The following is a 19,407-nucleotide window of genomic DNA, read 5'->3' on the forward strand; positions in this document are numbered from 1 at the left end:
GGAGAGGAGCTGGGTTCTGTTCTTTGACAAGCTCCTCAGAGTTTTTTCTAGTTTTTGTCCTAAATGGTCTAAATTCAGACAATACCTCTCCCTCTACTCCACATTTTCCCCAGCGAGCTCAGTGTGTTCTGTAGACCTCCTTGGTCTGTAGTTTGATTTTGCCCTGCCGCATTCCATTGGCACGCCTCTGTATTGCAATTTATCTATCATCTGCTTCACCTCACTAGCATAAGGTTTAATAGGCTAGCTTGGAAAGCAATAATAAGAGCATGTCAACTAAATGCACAGATACTACAGGTGCTTTAATACCAGGCACTTTGACTCCCAGGACATTTTTGCAGCATGCACATCCCCCAGGCTGTCAATATGCAGAGAAGGAAGCATGTTACAGAAAGGTAAGAATATGATTTAACTTCTGGCCCAGGATAAGATACAAGATTTATTTTAAAAGCTAGGAAAGTGCTTGAGTCATATTCCCCGATTAGGTTTCTGCTGCTCTAAACCATAGTGGTTAAGTCAATGGTTAGGCTGATATTCAGGTTTTTTTCTCTGTTCCTTCCCGTTTCACACAAAAATGCAAGAGGTTAAGAACTCAAGTACAGAAAATTGAGAGCTTTAACAAGACAAAGGGACTAGCTGAGCTTCTTGCTCAAATTTTGTGTTCTGACAGCACTTTTCATCTCCTTCTGCATAGAAGCTCTTACTTGAAATCAAAAATTTTTTTTTTTAATGTACATCACTTTTAGGAGAAGCAATAAGCTGTGGGACTGGGGGAAAATAACTCTTGATTGTGATGGGAAAGAGGTGGAATAGTTCTGGTTTGATACTGGTGACCTTACTAAGGCCCAAGAAATACACTCAAGACAAAAAAAAATTAAATAAGAGTTTTAAAAATGTATTAGAAATCTGTAAATCTAGCCACCAATTACTCAAAGGATACATCCCCTGATGATTATTTACACTTGCCATTTTGTTCAGCATTTGTTTTACACTACACCAGTTCCATCTGAAATATTTTTCATTAGGCCCATAGAAGAGATTTACCTTCTTTGCAACATATGATACACTTTTGATGATGGAGTACTGTTTTTTCTGGCGAAAATTTTCAAATCAACTTTACACATTTATATCCTGCTGCTCCCCTATTTCAGGGATCATAGTCTCAGGCACAAGCAATTTAATTGTTCAAAGCTAGTGACAGAGGCAGGAACTTAGAACTGCTGACTTTTGAGCATAACCACCTGACCATGTTTCTTTGTATGAGATGGAGAAGGCTGCAGATTACAAGACAATCAAGTCAGTTCTATGAGTGCTTTCCAAGTAGGGTAAATTGTAGAATACACATTTATGTGTAGTGTCATTAATTACGCTGATTTTGTGAGGTTTGGTCTATCATGATTCCATTGCTGTCTCTGAATTGTTGCTGCTACTGTTGGCCAAAGAGCTGCAAGCCACGGTGTTCACACCAGCGAGAACAAGTCTCTCTCTGTTTCCAAAAGCTTCGTTCACTGCAACACAAATAAAGGACTGCTTACAAGTTTCTTTCCCAGATAGAGAAGCAATACAGCAGGTACAGTATGGTTACCATTACAGGATGGAAATCCTAATCTGATTGAGTTTTCAAAGCTCTCCCCCTTTTCCCAGAGCAGGGAGTTAAAGTTTACATGTCAGAACAGTCTCCTGTATATAATACTTAAAGTACAAGTCCTGTTCTTTCTCCACTAGAAAATCTAGATATTTAATTTGTGTTTAATTATGAATGGGCTGCATTTATCCTAAATACTGTGAAAGTGATGATAAGTTCTCACCACTTAGTTACATGCAACATGACAACTGATCAAAACCAGTCCTCGCTTTTGTTCCTAAAGATACTCAAGAATATGATACCTTAATTACATCAGGAACACTTTGGGGGAGGGGGGGACAAAAAAAAATTAAACAGGTTTACAATAAAGCAGGTATTGTATTTCTACTGCAAGGGACGAGACAATGTACAATTCTCCAAAAACAAAATATCCACTATTTCTAAAGAAATACCTTAAGACTGCATGTGTTTTCATATTTTCAGCTTTAAAAAAAGTAATAACCTACAGTTTCTCTCAAGACCACCATACACTATTGAATATGCAATACATCCTAACAGCAGGGGGAGATCCACAAGATTCTAGTAGATGAGGACATTACCTGCAGAGATGCTGCTTATATCCCAGATACGCAGCCCTTCTCGCTCTCCTCCAAAAGCAAAGACAAAAGGGAAGTCAGGGCAGCAAGCTGCACAGAAGAGAACACCCTGGGAAAAAAGGTAAGAGAACAAGTGGTTTTTATTTGGTTAGTTTTTTTAAAAAATAAGATAAACTTAGCTGATAAAAGAACTTTCAGAAGTCAGCATAACAAATGTAAGCTTGCCATTTCCTCAAAACTGAGTTAAAATTATTTTATAAAGATACAAGATTAAAAAGCTTTAACTAGAAACAGTAAGTCACTTCTTTGTCTTCAACCTGGTAGATACAGGTCAGAGTACCCATAACTCTGCTCTAGAACACTGCATCTGGTATTCAGGTCCAAGGGTTTGAAGTGGTTGGCCAATTAGGTGTTGAACTGAATGCTGCACTGTAATGAGAATGATGTACCTGGAATACATATTTTAGATTTTTTTTTTATTTAAAAGATGTTAAGTTATGGAAAACAACATACAAGTAAGAAAAAAAGATCAAGCAGATATGGTTTATATATAAGCCTCCTTAGAATCAAGAGATGAAAGTTACGTTACCATTTTCATATCCCTGGAATGGATTAGACTCGGTTTCTCTCCCAAGATATCCCAGATTTTCACGTATTTGTCAGCAGATGATGTCACAAGGCACCCTTTGATCTGACTGCTTAGTTGTAGGCCTGGAAGATTAGGGTGCATCAGTCAGAGCACCATGTAATCACTATTTCACTGAGACAAGGATACATTTTGAGCAAACCTAATATTCTCCGTGGGCCTTATGCTAAATTTTTTTTCAGCCCAAAGGAGTAAAAGGTTAATTTAAGTTTCATGCTGCAACTGCTCCCATAGTGAAAGAAGTAACGGCCTTACGGGAGCAAAATAAGGCCTTCAAGTGGGCGTGTTTTGCACTCCAACCACGGAGTCTTGCACAGCACAAAGATGTTACTCTTCTCATTCCACATTATCAGGCTTCCCCAGATAACTTTCTTCCTTCACTTCCCAAAGACCACTCTTTTGCTATCCAAGACAATAGGGCATGTTCATGTCATCCAATTTTAGACCACTGATCCAGTGCTTCAAATTGCTTTATAGAAGCTTCTACTCTGATCAGGTTACTGAAGTAACGAAAAGCAGGTAGCGTAAAGACCTCCCCATGTGCCATATCCAAGTAACCTCCAGAATGATTATCAATATAAAATAATTATGGATCCAGCAGGTAAATGTTACAGTTGACAATCCTCAACTCTTTTTTCTTTTTCTTTTTTTCTCTCTTTTTTTTTTTAACCTAGCTTCCATAGTTTTTGTCCTTCCTCACCCAGAAAGCATATGGAACATGCCCCAAGTGAACAGATCTGCTTTGCCGTACTTAGTCTTCAGGACATTCACTGAAAAGAGCTTGTTTTTTAAAATACTTCCTTTATAATGGCTTCTCAGCAGAGATTTGTTTTGTATCTCCATGTGTTTTGGGGACAAACACAAAAAACAGACAAACTACCTGATACTTCTTCATCATGAGCCTTCAGAGTAAACAGTGGCTTATCAGAACGAGCATCCAGACAGTACACAAAGCCATCTTCTGTGCTTGCCTAAGGAAAGCACAACACTTTAAAAACAAATAGCCATGGTCATTCATCTGAAAAAGCTTCTATGAAATAACATCCACACACTGCCTCAAACCCCAGGGATTTAATAGACTTGCACTGCTTCTCAGCAGGGCACTTTACATTACCCACTGAAGTCAGATTCTGGCTGGGACCCGAGCTACTCTAGGTATCTAAACCTAGCATGCTGTGCTGAAATACATACAAGTCTTTTCCTACACAAGTTTCTTAAATCACATTTTGAAGAAGGTTACACTACTAGGCTTGGTTCTGATATTAGGCAATGAAATACAGAGCCTTTTGTCTCTTGGCTGCCAGTTCTGAGCTTTTTGTGCCATCCAGTGGCTGCATAACTGTCTGCAAAGTTAAGCACGGTTTTACTAAGAGGGATCTATATCAAACTCAACAAAACCGAGCAACTGCTTTTGTTGGCTGCATACACAAAACAAGAGAGAATTAGACAGCAGCTGAGACAATACAGGATTTTAAACAAGTATTTTTGATTAAAAGTTTTATTATAGACTTACAGAGAACAAGGTATTTTTTACTTTATACCAGACAGGAGGACATTGCCCTCTAGTGCTGATATGAAACACTGAATTACTATTCAGGATCTTAATTCTCATTAGCTACTTCTCAGCTGCAATGGCCTCTTTACATGAAGCATAACAGGAACTATGCAAAGGAAAATATACCCCAGCCACTGAACACTATGACAACATGGCAAAGGCAGCACCTCTGCAGTGATTAAAGGACCAGCACCAATTGCTTTTCTTCTATCACAATGAAAAAATTATACCAGATGAATAATTGAACTTAATATACCTGCTGAAAAACAACCTAAAACCCACCCCCACATACATACGCTGCATTTCCAAACTAGGTAACACCGAGATCCCAACTCTCCATCAACTCTATTATATGATTCAAAAACATTAGGAACACAAAGATACAGGTAAAATAAAACAGCAACAGCCAATAGACCAAGAACAGAAGTGTATACACTCACTAAGAAGTTGCAAGGTGAAAAATGATTCCATGTTACTCTTTCAACTTGACCACTAAACCGCCAGATTCGATGGTTATCTTGTGGACTTCTGCAATCATACAGCACAGCTGATCTGTGGGAAGAAAGGATGGCTGAAAGGATCACATCCAAGCACTTTATTGATTTGATTTGATCTAATGGATGTGTTTGAGGAAGTTTGTTTTCAATCACTGTCCTATAGGGGATCCACATAAATTACAATTCTAATATTAAAAACAATTTCAATATTTAGTCTTCCAGCTCATAATAAATGAGAAATCTCTTACAAGCACAAGCTTCAATGTTTTATCCCGGTTAGAAACAGCAGTTCTATTGAGACAAAGCAAACAGAGCTCTGATTTGCTCAATACATAAGATACTTATCACATGGAAGACCTTAATTATGCAAACATATCACTTAATTATGAGCAGACCTTATTAAAGTCAAGTAATGACTGTTCAAAAATAATGTACTAATTAGGAAATCGGTGTGTAACACATACACAAACATATTCAAATATGCTTTAATCAAAAAGATTAATCTTTAAAAGTGGTTAGGGAAATGTTACTTGAACAAGGACAAAGAACAGATGGTATTTAGTAAGTCCTTTGGGATTCTTTACAGCTGTGCGCTCAGCCCAATGGGGGAGAATCTCTTCAAGCTCATAAAGCTCCTTTATGCAAACGTAAGAAAGAAGAGATGCTGCCACTCCAGCAATATCTCACCTCAGTCAACATCCACAGTATAACCCATTTCCACCCTATCCTATAATTACAGCCAAAGCAAATCAATTTCTCAGATCTTTTACTAGACATTTTTAAAACAATCTTAGAATACATGTAATTTTAGTTGGTCTTTCATGTTATGAAAGGATCTGCCAGTATTCCTGGAAAAACCTGTGGTCCTGAGATGCTTTACAGGAGAAGTCTACAAAGACAGACAGTAGACTTGCTTATGGGTGTCCAAGGGATTGAAGGACTAGCTAGAAAGCAATGGAGAAGTTGGCCTCAGTGTTCGGACTATTTTATTCTTTTATTCTATTCTGATGGAAGTCAGATGAAGGGAAGTGGACAGAAGAAGGTTTCCAACACTACAAATTCTTTCTCCCCCAGTAATTTTACCTAGCAGAATGTATCAAGAACATAATATAAACCAGAGAACACAAAGGCATGGCTAAAGATTAATGAGTCTTTAAATATACCACTGCAAAGTCTTAAAAAACAGAATAAAAATTTGATAGAAAAAACACATAGTTATAGAATAAAATTGAGACATTACTCCGGAGAAGAAATCTTCCAATTGCTAAGTCTTACATAAAACAGCAACTACAGAGCTAGGCCAAGTGTCCAATCACAAACCATTTTGCAGCACCTCAAGACTGCAATTACAGGAGATTTCCTGCTAAGTTTTGGCAATAGTATGCCCTATTAACAAAGAGCTAATGGAGATTTTCAATTCCCTCATCCCTCCCCCCCACCTTAGGCTTACAGTTTGGCCAAATCTGGACAAGCTTTCACAGGGATGAAAAATGGCACATTTCCAATGCGGAAACTGCCACAATGCCAAACTAAGAAATAAATTCACTTTAGAGCAGACACTTGGCACAGAAAATTTCAGTCCAGATGGTTAAAGGATTTGGCCATTCCTGAGAAAGAGGCAAGAAAAACTGCACATTCTGGCCACATTCAATCCTGGCTACCTTACTGGGGAAAAACCCTCCAAATTACTCAAATTTGACACAGTTACAAGCAATTGAAATAAGAAAACATGAGGCAACTTAATGGGCTTAATTCAATATTTACACCCACCCTAAGTATAACATTTGAAAATACTACCCTTGCTTACTTATCATAAGATCCAGAAATAAGGGTTTGAGTTTCAAATGGATGAAACTGCAATGTCTGAACCTATATGAGAGAAATACAAAAAAGCATTGAGATGCAACACAAACATATGCAAGCTCTCTCTCTGAACATGCATAGTACAAAAAAAAAAAAAAATAAAAAATAAAAAAGGCACTTTCTCAAAAAACTTCTAGGTAAGCTTGTTGAAACTCTTATTCTCATAAAACAGATCAAAAAAGTGCAAGAGATGCACATTATTTTTATTTCAGTCACCACTGCCCAGTGGAAACTGAATGTTGGCCAATGTCATTTAACTGAGCAAAACCACATGTCCCCTTTGTACTTTAAGTATTAAAAAAAAAAAATAAACTGGCAGAGGTAGAGGAATAGCTGCTTCAGTAGAACCAAAAAAAAAAAAAAAAAAAAAAAAAAAAAACATACGTGAGCAAGAAAAAAAAAAGTCAGGGGTTTACCAAGGGCAGTGACTTTGTTCACAGAAAATAAGGTTAAGCTATTAATAACCAAATTTCACATTTTAATTACTGTGAGGCAAATTCATTTCTGAAGTACTCATCACTATGGCATTTTGCTATCACTTATTTTAAAACATACTCATCTAAAACAGATTGTAACTGACACTCACTGTTTCTTTAAGAGATGGTTACAATTTGACCTATTCTCAGAAATATTTTTTTTAGCTTATACCAGCACTATTAGACCCCCAATCATCAGGATTTTTAATACGAAGGGCTTTAAAAAGTCCAAAAAAATGCAGTAAAAATCTTCCCTCAAACTTTCTAAAGGATAAACTAAATAAAAACTTTTGAAAGCGAATAGGTGTTGTCTATAAAAGCAACTAATTCAGAAGTTTAAAAAATTTTGCATAATTCTGCACATTTTTTGGAAATTACAGAATTGTTCTTCTAAAAGTTCACTACCAAGCAGGCAATGAAATAAAAGACAGTATTTTTCTCCATATTTTGTAGTGGAATTAACATAGCTATAATTACATACCTTGTCTGTGTGTAATGTCAAGTTGGCTGCCGGCTTACCCACAGACATATCCCACAGAATCACAGTATTGTCAGCCGATGCACTTGCTAAAACGTTCCTTATAAGATAATCAAAAGATGTATTTTAGAAAGCCTTCATACAGACACAAACAATGACCAAAAATCAAAAATACATACAGAGTCTGATTCTGAGATCAAGTACACTCTCGTCTACAGTCTACATCTTTCAAGCATGAAAAATAACTTCTCAAGTAATTTATAATTACCTTCTGGGAAGACTACAAAGGGACCATATTACATTACATTAGTAAAACACTTTCAATAGAAAGCTGACAGTTTTGTTTTATTTTTTCCCATATACATCTAAAAAGAAAAATTACTTACTGAAAGCTTTTTTTAAGCAAAGCAAAGCATGGCTTTTGAAGACTCAATCCCTTCCTTTGACATTAAGACAATATTTTTAAACATTACCTATGCAACTTAGGTTTGTTTCCATATGCACATGCCAAGAGCCAGACAAACCTATTTTTAACAAAATATTTCACTCTCAGACATGTTTGCGTAATTAATAACAACCCAACACTGTGCTCCCTGCATAAAATGCTCAAAGTAAACTAATTGTAAATTGTTAGTAATTGCTTTGACAGGTCCCCCACATTTCAACTTAAATGTCAACTATGTTAAGAGCAACAAAGACAGTTTAGAACTTTGAACAGATAAAACCCAAAACACTCCCAAATGCCTGTCAACTACACAGTACAATCACTACCAGTGCTCTTAAATACAGATTACTTTAACATGCTGTTTCTCTTTGAAACTGCTCCTCCCACTCCTCTCACACTAACCAAGTATTTCTAACTGAAAGTGCTGGCATTCTCCTCAAAGTACTGTTCTCTCAAACTGCGTTGAAAGGGCCAGTTAAGAACACGCACAGTGGAAGCTAGGTGAACATTTTACAGCAACACTATTACAACCTACCAGCAGAAAGCTATTTACAAAGAGCTGTCACAGCATGACCTGCTTTACAAAAATGCATTTAAACACAAGCTGTTGCAAGGAGCAGCTCGTTTTGCACAAAAGCTTCCCATTTCAAGGCTGTTTTTTCCTCCTGGAGGAGCTACTAGTATCAATGAGTTTGTAACTCAGTATAGTACAGAATTATATTTTCCAGACACTTGTAATTTCTGTGACTTGTCTATATACTGCCATCAGTCAACCACTTCCAGGCAACATGAAAGCTACTATTTTATAAGACTGATGGAATGATCATTACCACACTCTGCGCACTTTTATATAATTTAAAGACAACAGACAATGAACTGTAAATTAAGAGTGCAATTTATGTACATTTACTGAATGTCTATGGGAATGGTTCGTTCTTCAGTGTCTAAATAAGAAGAAATTGTAACTGAACATTGACACTTGCTGATCAGAAGTACGTGGAAATGATTATGTGCATCTTCAAACACATTTATGACAGTAGAAAAAAAAAAAAAGAAATTCTGTTATCTGACTGGAATATTAGTTTCAAAGCCCATGCGCCAAGGAACCTCTGACAGCTGTACTGTTAAAAATGACCCAAGTGATTTAATAAATAAATAAATAAATAAAGTATCTTTACTTCAATCAGCGCATTCACTGGCCTTGACCTCTCTCTCCAGATGAGTCAGCTTTGCATTCAAGAACAGTATTTTATTACTGGTTCATTCAAGCAGTTCAGTCTCAGGTAACCAAAGAAGTCAGAGGCATTTCTGTATTTGTGGTATTATTGCTTTTAAGCTCCCTTTTTCACTCATAGCTCTGGGGCAGAAGTCAGAAGGCAAACAGGAGGCTAGAAAGGAGGACTGCCAAGGACTTCCGTCTGTAATAGTTACCTCTACCTGTTGAAATGGTGTTTCAGATCATCAGCAAATTGGCACAGGTCAGGGCAACCTTTGTGCTACTCTAGTTTGTGCATCCGATTTAAATGTAGCTGATTCATTAAATGGCTTGGACCTGCCTTAGCCTTGCTCTCATCCAGACAACTTGCTAATAAAAAAAGATCTGGAGCCATATACAGGTTAAACAAAAATAAAATAAAAAGCAGAACCCAAGACTCCTAGTTCGAAAAAGAACAAAAAAATGGCATATTTTGAGAATGAAACTGTAATTCATTGTAACACTGTTCTCAGGTTCAAACTTGAGAAACTTCGTCAATATGCAAGGTTTTGGATTTGTGTGAAAAAGGAATACCTAATTAAGTATGCCAAATAACTTCCAATAGATAACATATTAAGATAACATATTAATAGATAACATATTAAGCATTCTTTTACCTGCTTTGCTTATTCCAAGAGAGGTCAAGCACAGCATCAGTATGTCCTTCCATTGCTCCTTCTGTAGATAAACCCTGTGTATGTGGACACAATTTAAAGGAGGCTTTAGAGCCTCAATGGAAATCAAGCACTTGAGTCATGAGAAAATACCAGTTATAAAGCATTTGGATAAAACCATACCTTTATCTTCTATAAACCGTCTAGACAACAAGACAGATGGAATTAACCAGACTGCATATGGTTTTCTTTTTGCAGTGTAGGAAAAGAGAATGACATTATTCTTGCTCAAAGTTTCTACAATACAAGAAGATAAGCTTCTTTGCAATACTTACTTTCTTTCCTTTCTTTTTTTTCTTTTTTTCTTTCTTGCTTCCAAGGGAAAAGACTGGTTCTAAGGAATCCACTATATCAAGGTCCCAAATATCAATAACTGGGGTCATGTTTCCCACTGCAACATAATTTCCTGCAGGAAGAAAAACAAATGCAACTGCATTACAAAACAGCATATTCAGCAATCTAGTTGTTGCTTATTTCCTTAATTAAATAAAATTTTTAATCAAGTAACATTTACCCTTATGTGTCAGAATCTTCTATTTAAACATTTTTCATCATCAAAACAGACAAAGATTGATTTAAAAATATTAACTGACCCACAGACAAGGCCAGAAAATTTTGACTTGCTCTCCAGTACACTTCTCCATTAGCGAAAGTAATTGTTCAAAGAAGCTGCATTAAGCTCCACATTTAAGGACGGGGAAAAAAAAAAAAAAAAAAAAAAAAAACGTGGTATGAAAACATTCTGTGAAACACAGAAAAAAGGTTACTAAATATATAAGTACATAAAATTTTTCTTCTGCTTTATAGTTGATCAACTGCATTGGCCAAAATGAATTTATCCAAAAGCAAACTTTAATTTGCAAAGTGAGAAAAGAAGATTAAGAAAGGAGCTTTATTTGGGCTGCTAATTAATAATAACTTTATATTTAATATTTGTAGTAACACTAGTATTTTCATTAAGTCACTTATTATGACTATATCACCAAACCAAAGAGAACTGATATTCATTTTTTCCCCTCTTAACATCTAGCTTTAATTTCTTTGTTAGTACCCCTTGAGGAAACTATTTAGCAGTATAACATTTATATACTTCACATAAGAATGTTTTTATTGGATATACGCAGTCTCCTCTGTCATTCATTTACCTGATGATTCTTCGGGATTAGGATCAAAATTCAGCCATTCCACACTTAGAGGATATGCAGGCAAAATAATGTCATGATGTACATAAAATGAGTCCTCTTCATGATTATAAACTGAGAAACAATTAAAGATATTAAATCCACAAAGAGACAAAACATGCAAGTATAAACAGTTCATTGCCATAAGAGACATATATGGCAAATACTAAATTCTGAAGAATATTTAGAATGTACATTTACAATGTGTTCAGAGTTTAACATAAGGCCAGAGCCTCCACTACTAATTTGCAGAAGTATGCAAAACAAACAAATATTCTCTAGCATACTTTACATAAGAAAGCGACAAATTCAGCAAAGCTCACTTTACTCCTAACATGCCGTTATTTTTTGCTTGCAAGGTCATTTGAAAAACGTTGCATATACATATCACCACAAAGTGAAAAATCACCACCCTTTGCCCATCAGAAAACATTAGTGAAGTTTTAAAGACTTATTGTACAGAATCAGGAATCCACAAAAGATGAAATAATTCCAGATTCAGTCACATGGGAAATGGGGGTAAAGATGAACAGTTTTCAAATTAAAGGAACCTGGAGCAGTCCGGGGAAGTTACCATTAGTAGGGTGTAACTGAGGTACAGGAAGAGTTTTGGTAAAGCAACTCTACACTAAACACAGCATACTGTTTTGCCAACCATTTCCCCCCTCACAATCAACTAATTTAGTAACTGGATATATAACAGTAACATATAAAACCTATTAGTAACCTTAACAACATGGTATTATATCATCATCTGTCTCACACACACACACACACACACACACACACACACAGAATCACTGCACCATTTTTAAGTATACATGATAAATGTTCAGGTATTAGTTAACTACTGGAGTTATTAGTTAAGACAGGGCTACCCAATATTATCAACTGCAGAAGCCTGTACTGTTTTGTAAGTTTACAGTGGAAAAATAACATTAATAATAGAATCTGTGAACACCTGCAGATACAAATACAGAACATGTCAGACACTGATATCTAAAGAGATGCTTTCAAATACTTGTAAAAAAACCCAAAGAACAACCACCTCACCACCACTACAAAAACACCACACACACAAACCCACCCCGAAGAACTAACAAGGAGTAGACAGCAACTTCAGCACCCTTGCTTCACCAGGAGAATCTTTCATGAAAGAAAACTAAACCTATTCTTAGAATAAAAGTGGAATTCAGATTTTAAGGAAGATCTCTTGTAAAACTAAGATGATAAAGGTGCTGTTTCTTCTATGCATAGCTGCAGAGAGCACATTTAAATAAGCAAGGAGAAAGCAAAGAAAAAAAAAAGAAAGAATACAGGAAAGCTGAATGGTCTAGATAGTAAGACTGTTCAGAAGAAAGAATTGTATTTTTAGAAAATAAAGAGACCTTAATATTTTCCAAATGTTATTAGGAACGCAATAAAGAAAGCAAATGTTATGTAGACTGATAAAGGCACACTATCTTCTAACAGTAACTCCACATGGAATATTCTATTTCTGGAAAGTGGCTGAAGCACCAGGGCATAGGAAAGAAGACTAAACACACAGTGTAAACGGATGAAAAGGAGGGAGGAAAAAAAAAAAAAAAAAAAAAAAAAGTTCCTCAAAGTGATAGGAAACAAGCTATGCAAAAAATATTTCCCAGCTTCACTGTAAGGAACAAATCTCATGTTACTTACCATGGACCTCTAAACTACAGTAGTCTTTATCAACTCTGCCACAAAGCACAAGATTGTCACTGGATTTAATCATGAAGTCCTCCTGCTCATACTGATCCTGAAATAGCAAGAAGGAGAAAACCACAGATGTTAGAAAACACATATCAAACATCATATGTTCAAAAGCCTGAATTGGTAATGATTTTTAACCATAACTGAAAACTCTCAAAACCCAACACCCTGCTCCTGCCATGACGATCTTTTGGTGGGTAAGTGGAGAAAGGCAGGAGCCAGAGTCCATCATGGGACATTTAAACAGCTATTATATAGACTGAAGGAGTGCCTGGGTGGACCAAGGTGGATTTATGGAGAAACCACCTTTTCAGGTTCCATAATACAACAAAATCACTACCAGGCTGAAAACAAAATCACTACCAGGAGCCCACACACGTAGATTACTTCCTTTAGGCTCTCAAGCCTTGAACATTTATATAGTGTAACAATGTTTTATACAATAAGCATATTGTAGCTGTTCCTCACATCCAGGAAGTAATTTCAGCAGCATTAAAGTATTGTCCACTTTCTGGAAAACATTTCCAGAGAAGTGCTGCCTGCAGCTATACTGGGCATTCAGCTGCACCAGAACAGATGTAGTCTCTCATCTCACTTTCATTGCTAATGAGGAATGGATGGCATTCATGGAATTTTTACCAGTCAAAAAAAAAAAAAAAAAAAAAAATCAAGAACTATATAAAGAACTATGTATAAAATTCTGTATTGCTATACAAAAACTACCAGCCTTCAAATATATAGTACATACAAGACCTTTTGGCTTTCACATTGCAAAATCAGGGTTTCTTAAAATTCATCCAAGCATCTATTTAATATTAGAGTTCTATATATCAAGAATTCTCCTTGAATCCCTCCGTGAGTCCCTCTTTGATTTTAAAAATCACCTTTAAGATATCTCTCTCCTCTATTGGTACACAAAAACAAGAAAAATCATCAACCAATCAGAGCGCCATAAAATGTACATAGCAAGCAAACTGGTTTTAATGAGACTTGAGCTTTCCTCTTCAAACTTTGTTACAGTGTGTGAAGTCATCACAGTAACTCACTGCCTGAGATCACAGCAGTTTTACAAGTTCCCCTGACAAACAAATATGACACAGTGGTAAGAGCCTCCTGCAACTCTTGCTTTGTCAGTGTTATTAGCTATGTAAAGAATTCAAAATAGTGGAAAAAAGTCAGTGTCCAGATAAATCTCAGAACCCTCTATGGAGATCTCAAAAACTCACCTACTCCATTACCCTGCCCCCCATGTTCATAGTTTCTCCTGGTCACTCTCTAGGTCTGTTTCTTCTCATTCAAACTCTCCTTGTAATTAAGTCTACCAGAAGTTACAATCTACCCTTATAAATTAAATTTCTGGACATTCTTTGGAATCCCTCTGTATCTTTTCTGAGGTGCAGCTCAAAATTGGACCCAATATTCTAGCTGAGACATTACCAATAGTAAGCAGAGTAGAAGGCTTACTTCACATATTGCATGCCCACCCTTGCTTAGCAGAAAAAGCCATTATAGACTGTTAATGGCACAGTTGTTTACACACAGCTTGCAACAGATTACAGCCATAGACTTCCCCTCGTCCCATAGAGCTCCTACAAAGTCAGCTCCTGCAAAGTTTCCCATCTGATACATGACGGGAACTGATACAGGCAAAAATAGTGAACTACAGTCCACATGGTGCATAAGGGACATATTTCTTCATGCCATACTGCTAATTTCACACAGTAACTTTGAATTTTAATCCTATTCTCTAAAGTAGTTCAAATCCCTCCCAGCTTGGTTTCTTCCACAAACTGCCAGAAGATGCCTACTGTTCTGGGTCATCAGTGACTTGAGCTGATGAGATTCGTTATTTCGTCAAGCATTTATTGGTCCCTGACAGATAACTGAGAAATCATCTCCACATACAGAAGCAGGTAGCTAAATAATGAGCCAGCTCTCCCTTATGCATGACCTAGAAGTGAAAAGCACACATAGAAAAGACTGCACAAAGCAATTTTAAAGGAAAAATGTCCTGTTCGAGCAAAAGCCTGGCAAACTTTTTGAAAAGACATTATTATATAGATGCACACGCACCTATAGACTACAAGGCAACCTGCCACTGGTTAAAGTTTAAGATAGTTAACATTTTTAAAGTACTTACAGTATTTTTTAGAGTGATGTAAGGATCATGATCATTGCTCCCATATACTGCCAGACCAGCTAGAGTCTCTCCAAGTTTTGTACCACCTAGATAAAAACAGAACATTTCTTACATGGATCAATGATAAGCGAAGTCTTAGAAACTCCTGTACTAATAACTGTATTGCAAAATAACTGGAGCAGGCTCAATCAGAAGTTCAATTTTCAAATTTAAAAAGAATCTCAGCAAGCTAAGTTGCTTAGTACTTTCAGAGACTCCTGCTGCTCTTTTCCAGCACTATGACAGAGGGAACAACAGCCTTTCCAACTCTGCTCTGTTTTAATGTCTGTCCTCAGCGAGGGGCACACTAAGTTCTTTCACATATTCAATGACTTCTTGAACTGAGACAAACAAATAATTCAAAATAGTTTCCTGCATTTGAAACACAAAATATGCATAATTTTATGATACTAGTGTCTTCAGTACAATACGAACCAAAAAACATTCACTCACACTACAGGTTTGACATCTAAATTTCTGTGGTTACCTGAGTTTTCCTCTTCATCATATTTGTCCAAGTCATATTCAGCCAGTTCATCATCACTCAGCTTTTCAATAGTTTCCTCCTGGTCTTCATTTTTAGGAGAAGACTCAGCTCTGTCAGCAGTAGCAACATCCATGCCATCTGCCATCTGGCCTTGCTCTTCTTCATCGCTACCATCAGCATCCTCCCTGTTTAAAAGACACATATCCTCTGAGAGATGAACATTTAGAATGCTTCCGGAAAATATGGGACAAGTAACAAGACTTTCACACATTTATTTCACGTGCACTGACTGTTCACACGCACTTTTAGTCTTCAAGTTAATGATTTGGAAATCTATCCTCTCCATTCCTTTACTATCTTTTCCAAAATTACAAAGCACCACTATTCCATGACTGGTTGACAAGAGTTGAATTGAAGCATGTCTAAACCTACCTCTCTTACTCTTTACTCTTTCTTTGTGAATGCAACTCTTTCGACTTTTCCTCAGTTCTCATATGTCCAATTCCTTCTTTTCTTCCTTCATTTTCCTCACACATGCATCTTGTCGTTTGTGATAAGTCTTGCACTTCTTCAAGACGTTTAAGACCTTATTTCCTTATACTTCTCAAGAACCAAAAATTCTTCAGCTAAGCGCTAATGAGCTCAAGTTTCTATAACTGTAACCTTCTCTCTATTTTACCTAGTATTAGTACTGTCCCACCTCAATTCATGGTTGCTAAAGTTACATTCCTATGACTCTAGCTATAGTGACCAATTCTTTGAGCATTCTAATGGATCCAGTTACATTTTTGAATTAGAAAAAAAAATAAAACACAAGCCTCGTTAGGTAGGGCCATATTGCAGATTACTTCTTAAAAAAAAAAGAAAGAAAGAAAAGGCAACATCTAGAGAATTCTGAGCCCTCATGGCAACAGTTCAATCAAAAGTGTGCAGCAAACATTGACTGAGGACCTAACAGACATCCCAGACCTCTCAAAGGAGTTTCATAGCATCTCCTCCCTGCTGAGTATACAGTATTACTGTCCTTCTGTTTGCAAAATTCCAAGGCAGCAATAATCCAAGATGTTCTCATAATCTTTAAAGAGTCAGAAATCTATTTTTATGATCTGTTTAGTAAAATAAACACTTTTTCTTCATACGACTTTTTTATGCAAGTAACAAATGTAAAAACTGACAGCAAGATAACTGGAGATTCTAACCAGAATCTGATTTGTGATGTTTGTACAGGAAAAAAAAAATGTGACTAGCATCATAATGAGTTTATAAAGTGTGAGATGTTATGAAGAGAGCAGGGCACTTTTGGTTGTTACAGGTGATCTCGAAATTTTCATGCCAAAGTTCAACACCATATAGCTCAAGCAGAACCAGAAGCCAGAATCTCCAAATAAAGCTCTAGTTGAGATTTGCTGAAAATGGAGTAAAGCCCTCAGTCCTACATGATCCAGCGAGAGCGATGCTTCGCCTTTTTTGCCAAAGGGTAAACACCAACTCATTTAATCCGAGCCCCGCCACGGCCTCCGAGCCCACGCAGGCCGCAGCGCCCCACGCTCAGCGCCCACGTATTAACGCCGACACTTTGGTACTCTCGCCTCGCGTTTGCCGTACCCGTATCCCCCGCCCCGCTCGAGGCCCGGCTCACCCCAGCCTGCTCCGGGCCTCCCCGATGAGACGCTTCAGCTCCTCCTCGCTGAGCTGCACCTGCGAGGGAAGCGGACACGGGGAGAGAGAGGTGAGAGCGACAGAGGCGGGATCGGGACGGGAGGTCCCCCGGGCCCGGCCACCCCCCACACACACCTTGTCCGGCGTCTCCTTGGCAACGCCGCGGCGCACCCACGCGGCGCACGTGACCGGGCAGCTCATGGCGGCGGCGGCGGCGGCGGACGACACGGGGCACGTGCCGACGGCTCCGGCACGCCGAGCGGTCGCGCCCAAAGTGACGCAACCGCCCTCGGCTCTGCCTGTAACGGCAGAGAGGGAGGCGGAGGCAACCGCCTCGTGAGGTCATCACCGAGCGCCGGGACAGCCCGACGGCGGCGGGGCGTGGCTTGAGGGGGAGGTGGCGGTTGGGCTGCTGGAGGGGCGGGGCCTGTTCTGTAGGGAGTGGGAGTGGGAGTTCAGCCGTTTCACAGGCCTGCTTCTGCCTACGCCGTTAGCCAGCGTTGGGGGCAGGCAGCGTTGTTCCCTGGGGGCGGAAGCGCGCAAGGTGTAAGGCCTGGCAGCATCCCCTTTGGCGACACTGGCCCTGCAGCTGTGAGCGGAGGAGGAAGGGGCAGCTGGCTGCTTCCTAGGGTGCGCATTCCAGGTGCCCCTCCGGTCCAGCCCCAGTGAGCAGCCTCCTCAAGCCCTCTTGACTTCTGCCGGCCTGTCTGATTTTACACCTGCTGCTTGCAGAATACCTTTGCCTGCCTTCAAAGACGACCCTGAGGTCAGAGATCGAAAAGCAGTTATTTGGCAAACAGGGTGGCATGAAAGAGTCTCCGCTTCTTCCTTCGTCACGCTTTTTTGCTCTTCTCTCGCCATCTGCGCTGTACTAGCCCAGCTTCCTCTGCAGGTGCACCTGACTCAGATCAGGGAACAGATTTGACTTCACAGGAGGGACAGGAATTGGCAGCCAGAGGGGGACAGCCGCTACTGCTAACATGACATAAACTTAGTTTGTGATCAAACTTGCAAGGAGACCTATTGCCTTGAGCAATAGTTGCTCCTGTTCCTAGCAAATTAATTCCAGAAAGGTGCTCAGCTGCATCCCTTAATTAGCCTGTATTATTATACTTGGCATTCCTGCCATCTTTAGCTTGTTCTAGGACTAGGCAGAACTTGAAGACCCATTTAGTAGCAAAAATTAACACTTTGCAACATAACACATCTTTGCATAACGACTCCACTTGGATGCTCAGTTTAAGCAATGTGGTGCCCCATCACCAGGTTCCTAAAATCCTTTACTTACTGCACCTAATTACAGTTTTGTATTCTCGCAGGAAGAGATATGCTGTACTGTCCTGCTGTTTTCTTACAGTTTGGTTCTAAAATACTCCAAGAGTAATCCACCAAAATTAGAAAAACTAATTTAGCACAAGATTCTGCTTTTGTATCAGCATGCATACGTGGCTGGAACTCTATATAATTTATGGAGTTTAAGCTTATAGCTTGTTGAATATTGGGAGATATATATATAATCCAAGGGTTATTAGAAGATATTCACTGTCTTTGGACATCACTAAACACACTTATAGTATTCAGTACAGGTGCCATTTTTGTTACTACTCTTTAAATATTGTCCAAGGAAAATGAACTGATACACAGTCTCTGGTGTGAGGAATATGCAGAAATCTCTGAGGGAATAGCTTGCTCACAGGCAATGTTTCTTTTTTGCCCTCCAAATATCCATATCTTACACTTGCTACTTAATTAAATCTGAGAGAACTGATAAAATTTCCTTTGGAATATATAGAAAGGTAGTCTCTTATTAACACACAGAAGTCATTGCTGGTTGCTTCACTGAAATCTTATATCAGAGTCTAACCACAAATTACAAGGATGAGGAAACAAGGTTAGGGGAAGGAGCATTTCTTATGGTAAAACTCAAGCATTTGGCAGCCAGATTTCAGCTTGGCAGATAGGATAGCTATGTTATTTCATCTGTATGTCACTAGGCAGCACAACTGTAGCGTTTTCTTTATTTTAGTTTGATTCCTCTGTGATTCTGGCATAAGAGAGACATATCAAAACATTGCTACCTCCCCTGTTTATTTATCCCAT

The 19,407-nt window shown here is 38.3% G+C and overlaps 1 protein-coding gene across 1 annotated transcript; it reads right to left on the bottom strand.

Moving 5' to 3' along the window:
• Window positions 1-281: 281 nt before the first annotated feature.
• PWP1 (PWP1 homolog, endonuclein) lies at window positions 282-17,600 on the bottom strand. Its single transcript, XM_062589045.1, has 15 exons — window positions 17,443-17,600; window positions 17,288-17,346; window positions 15,649-15,833; window positions 15,123-15,208; window positions 12,932-13,028; window positions 11,216-11,326; window positions 10,346-10,476; window positions 10,014-10,087; window positions 7,700-7,796; window positions 6,687-6,748; window positions 4,823-4,934; window positions 3,708-3,798; window positions 2,771-2,892; window positions 2,185-2,290; window positions 282-1,508 (listed from the first exon to the last, which is right to left on the bottom strand). The coding sequence occupies exons 1-15, from the start codon at window positions 17,506-17,508 to the stop codon at window positions 1,393-1,395; spliced, it is 1,515 nt and encodes a 504-aa protein (XP_062445029.1). The 5' UTR covers window positions 17,509-17,600; the 3' UTR covers window positions 282-1,392.
• Between the last annotated feature and the right edge of the window lie 1,807 nt (window positions 17,601-19,407).

The sequence above is a fragment of the Rhea pennata genome, chromosome 1, assembly GCF_028389875.1.
Source record: "Rhea pennata isolate bPtePen1 chromosome 1, bPtePen1.pri, whole genome shotgun sequence".
In the NCBI taxonomy this organism is placed as follows: Eukaryota; Metazoa; Chordata; class Aves; order Rheiformes; family Rheidae; genus Rhea; species Rhea pennata.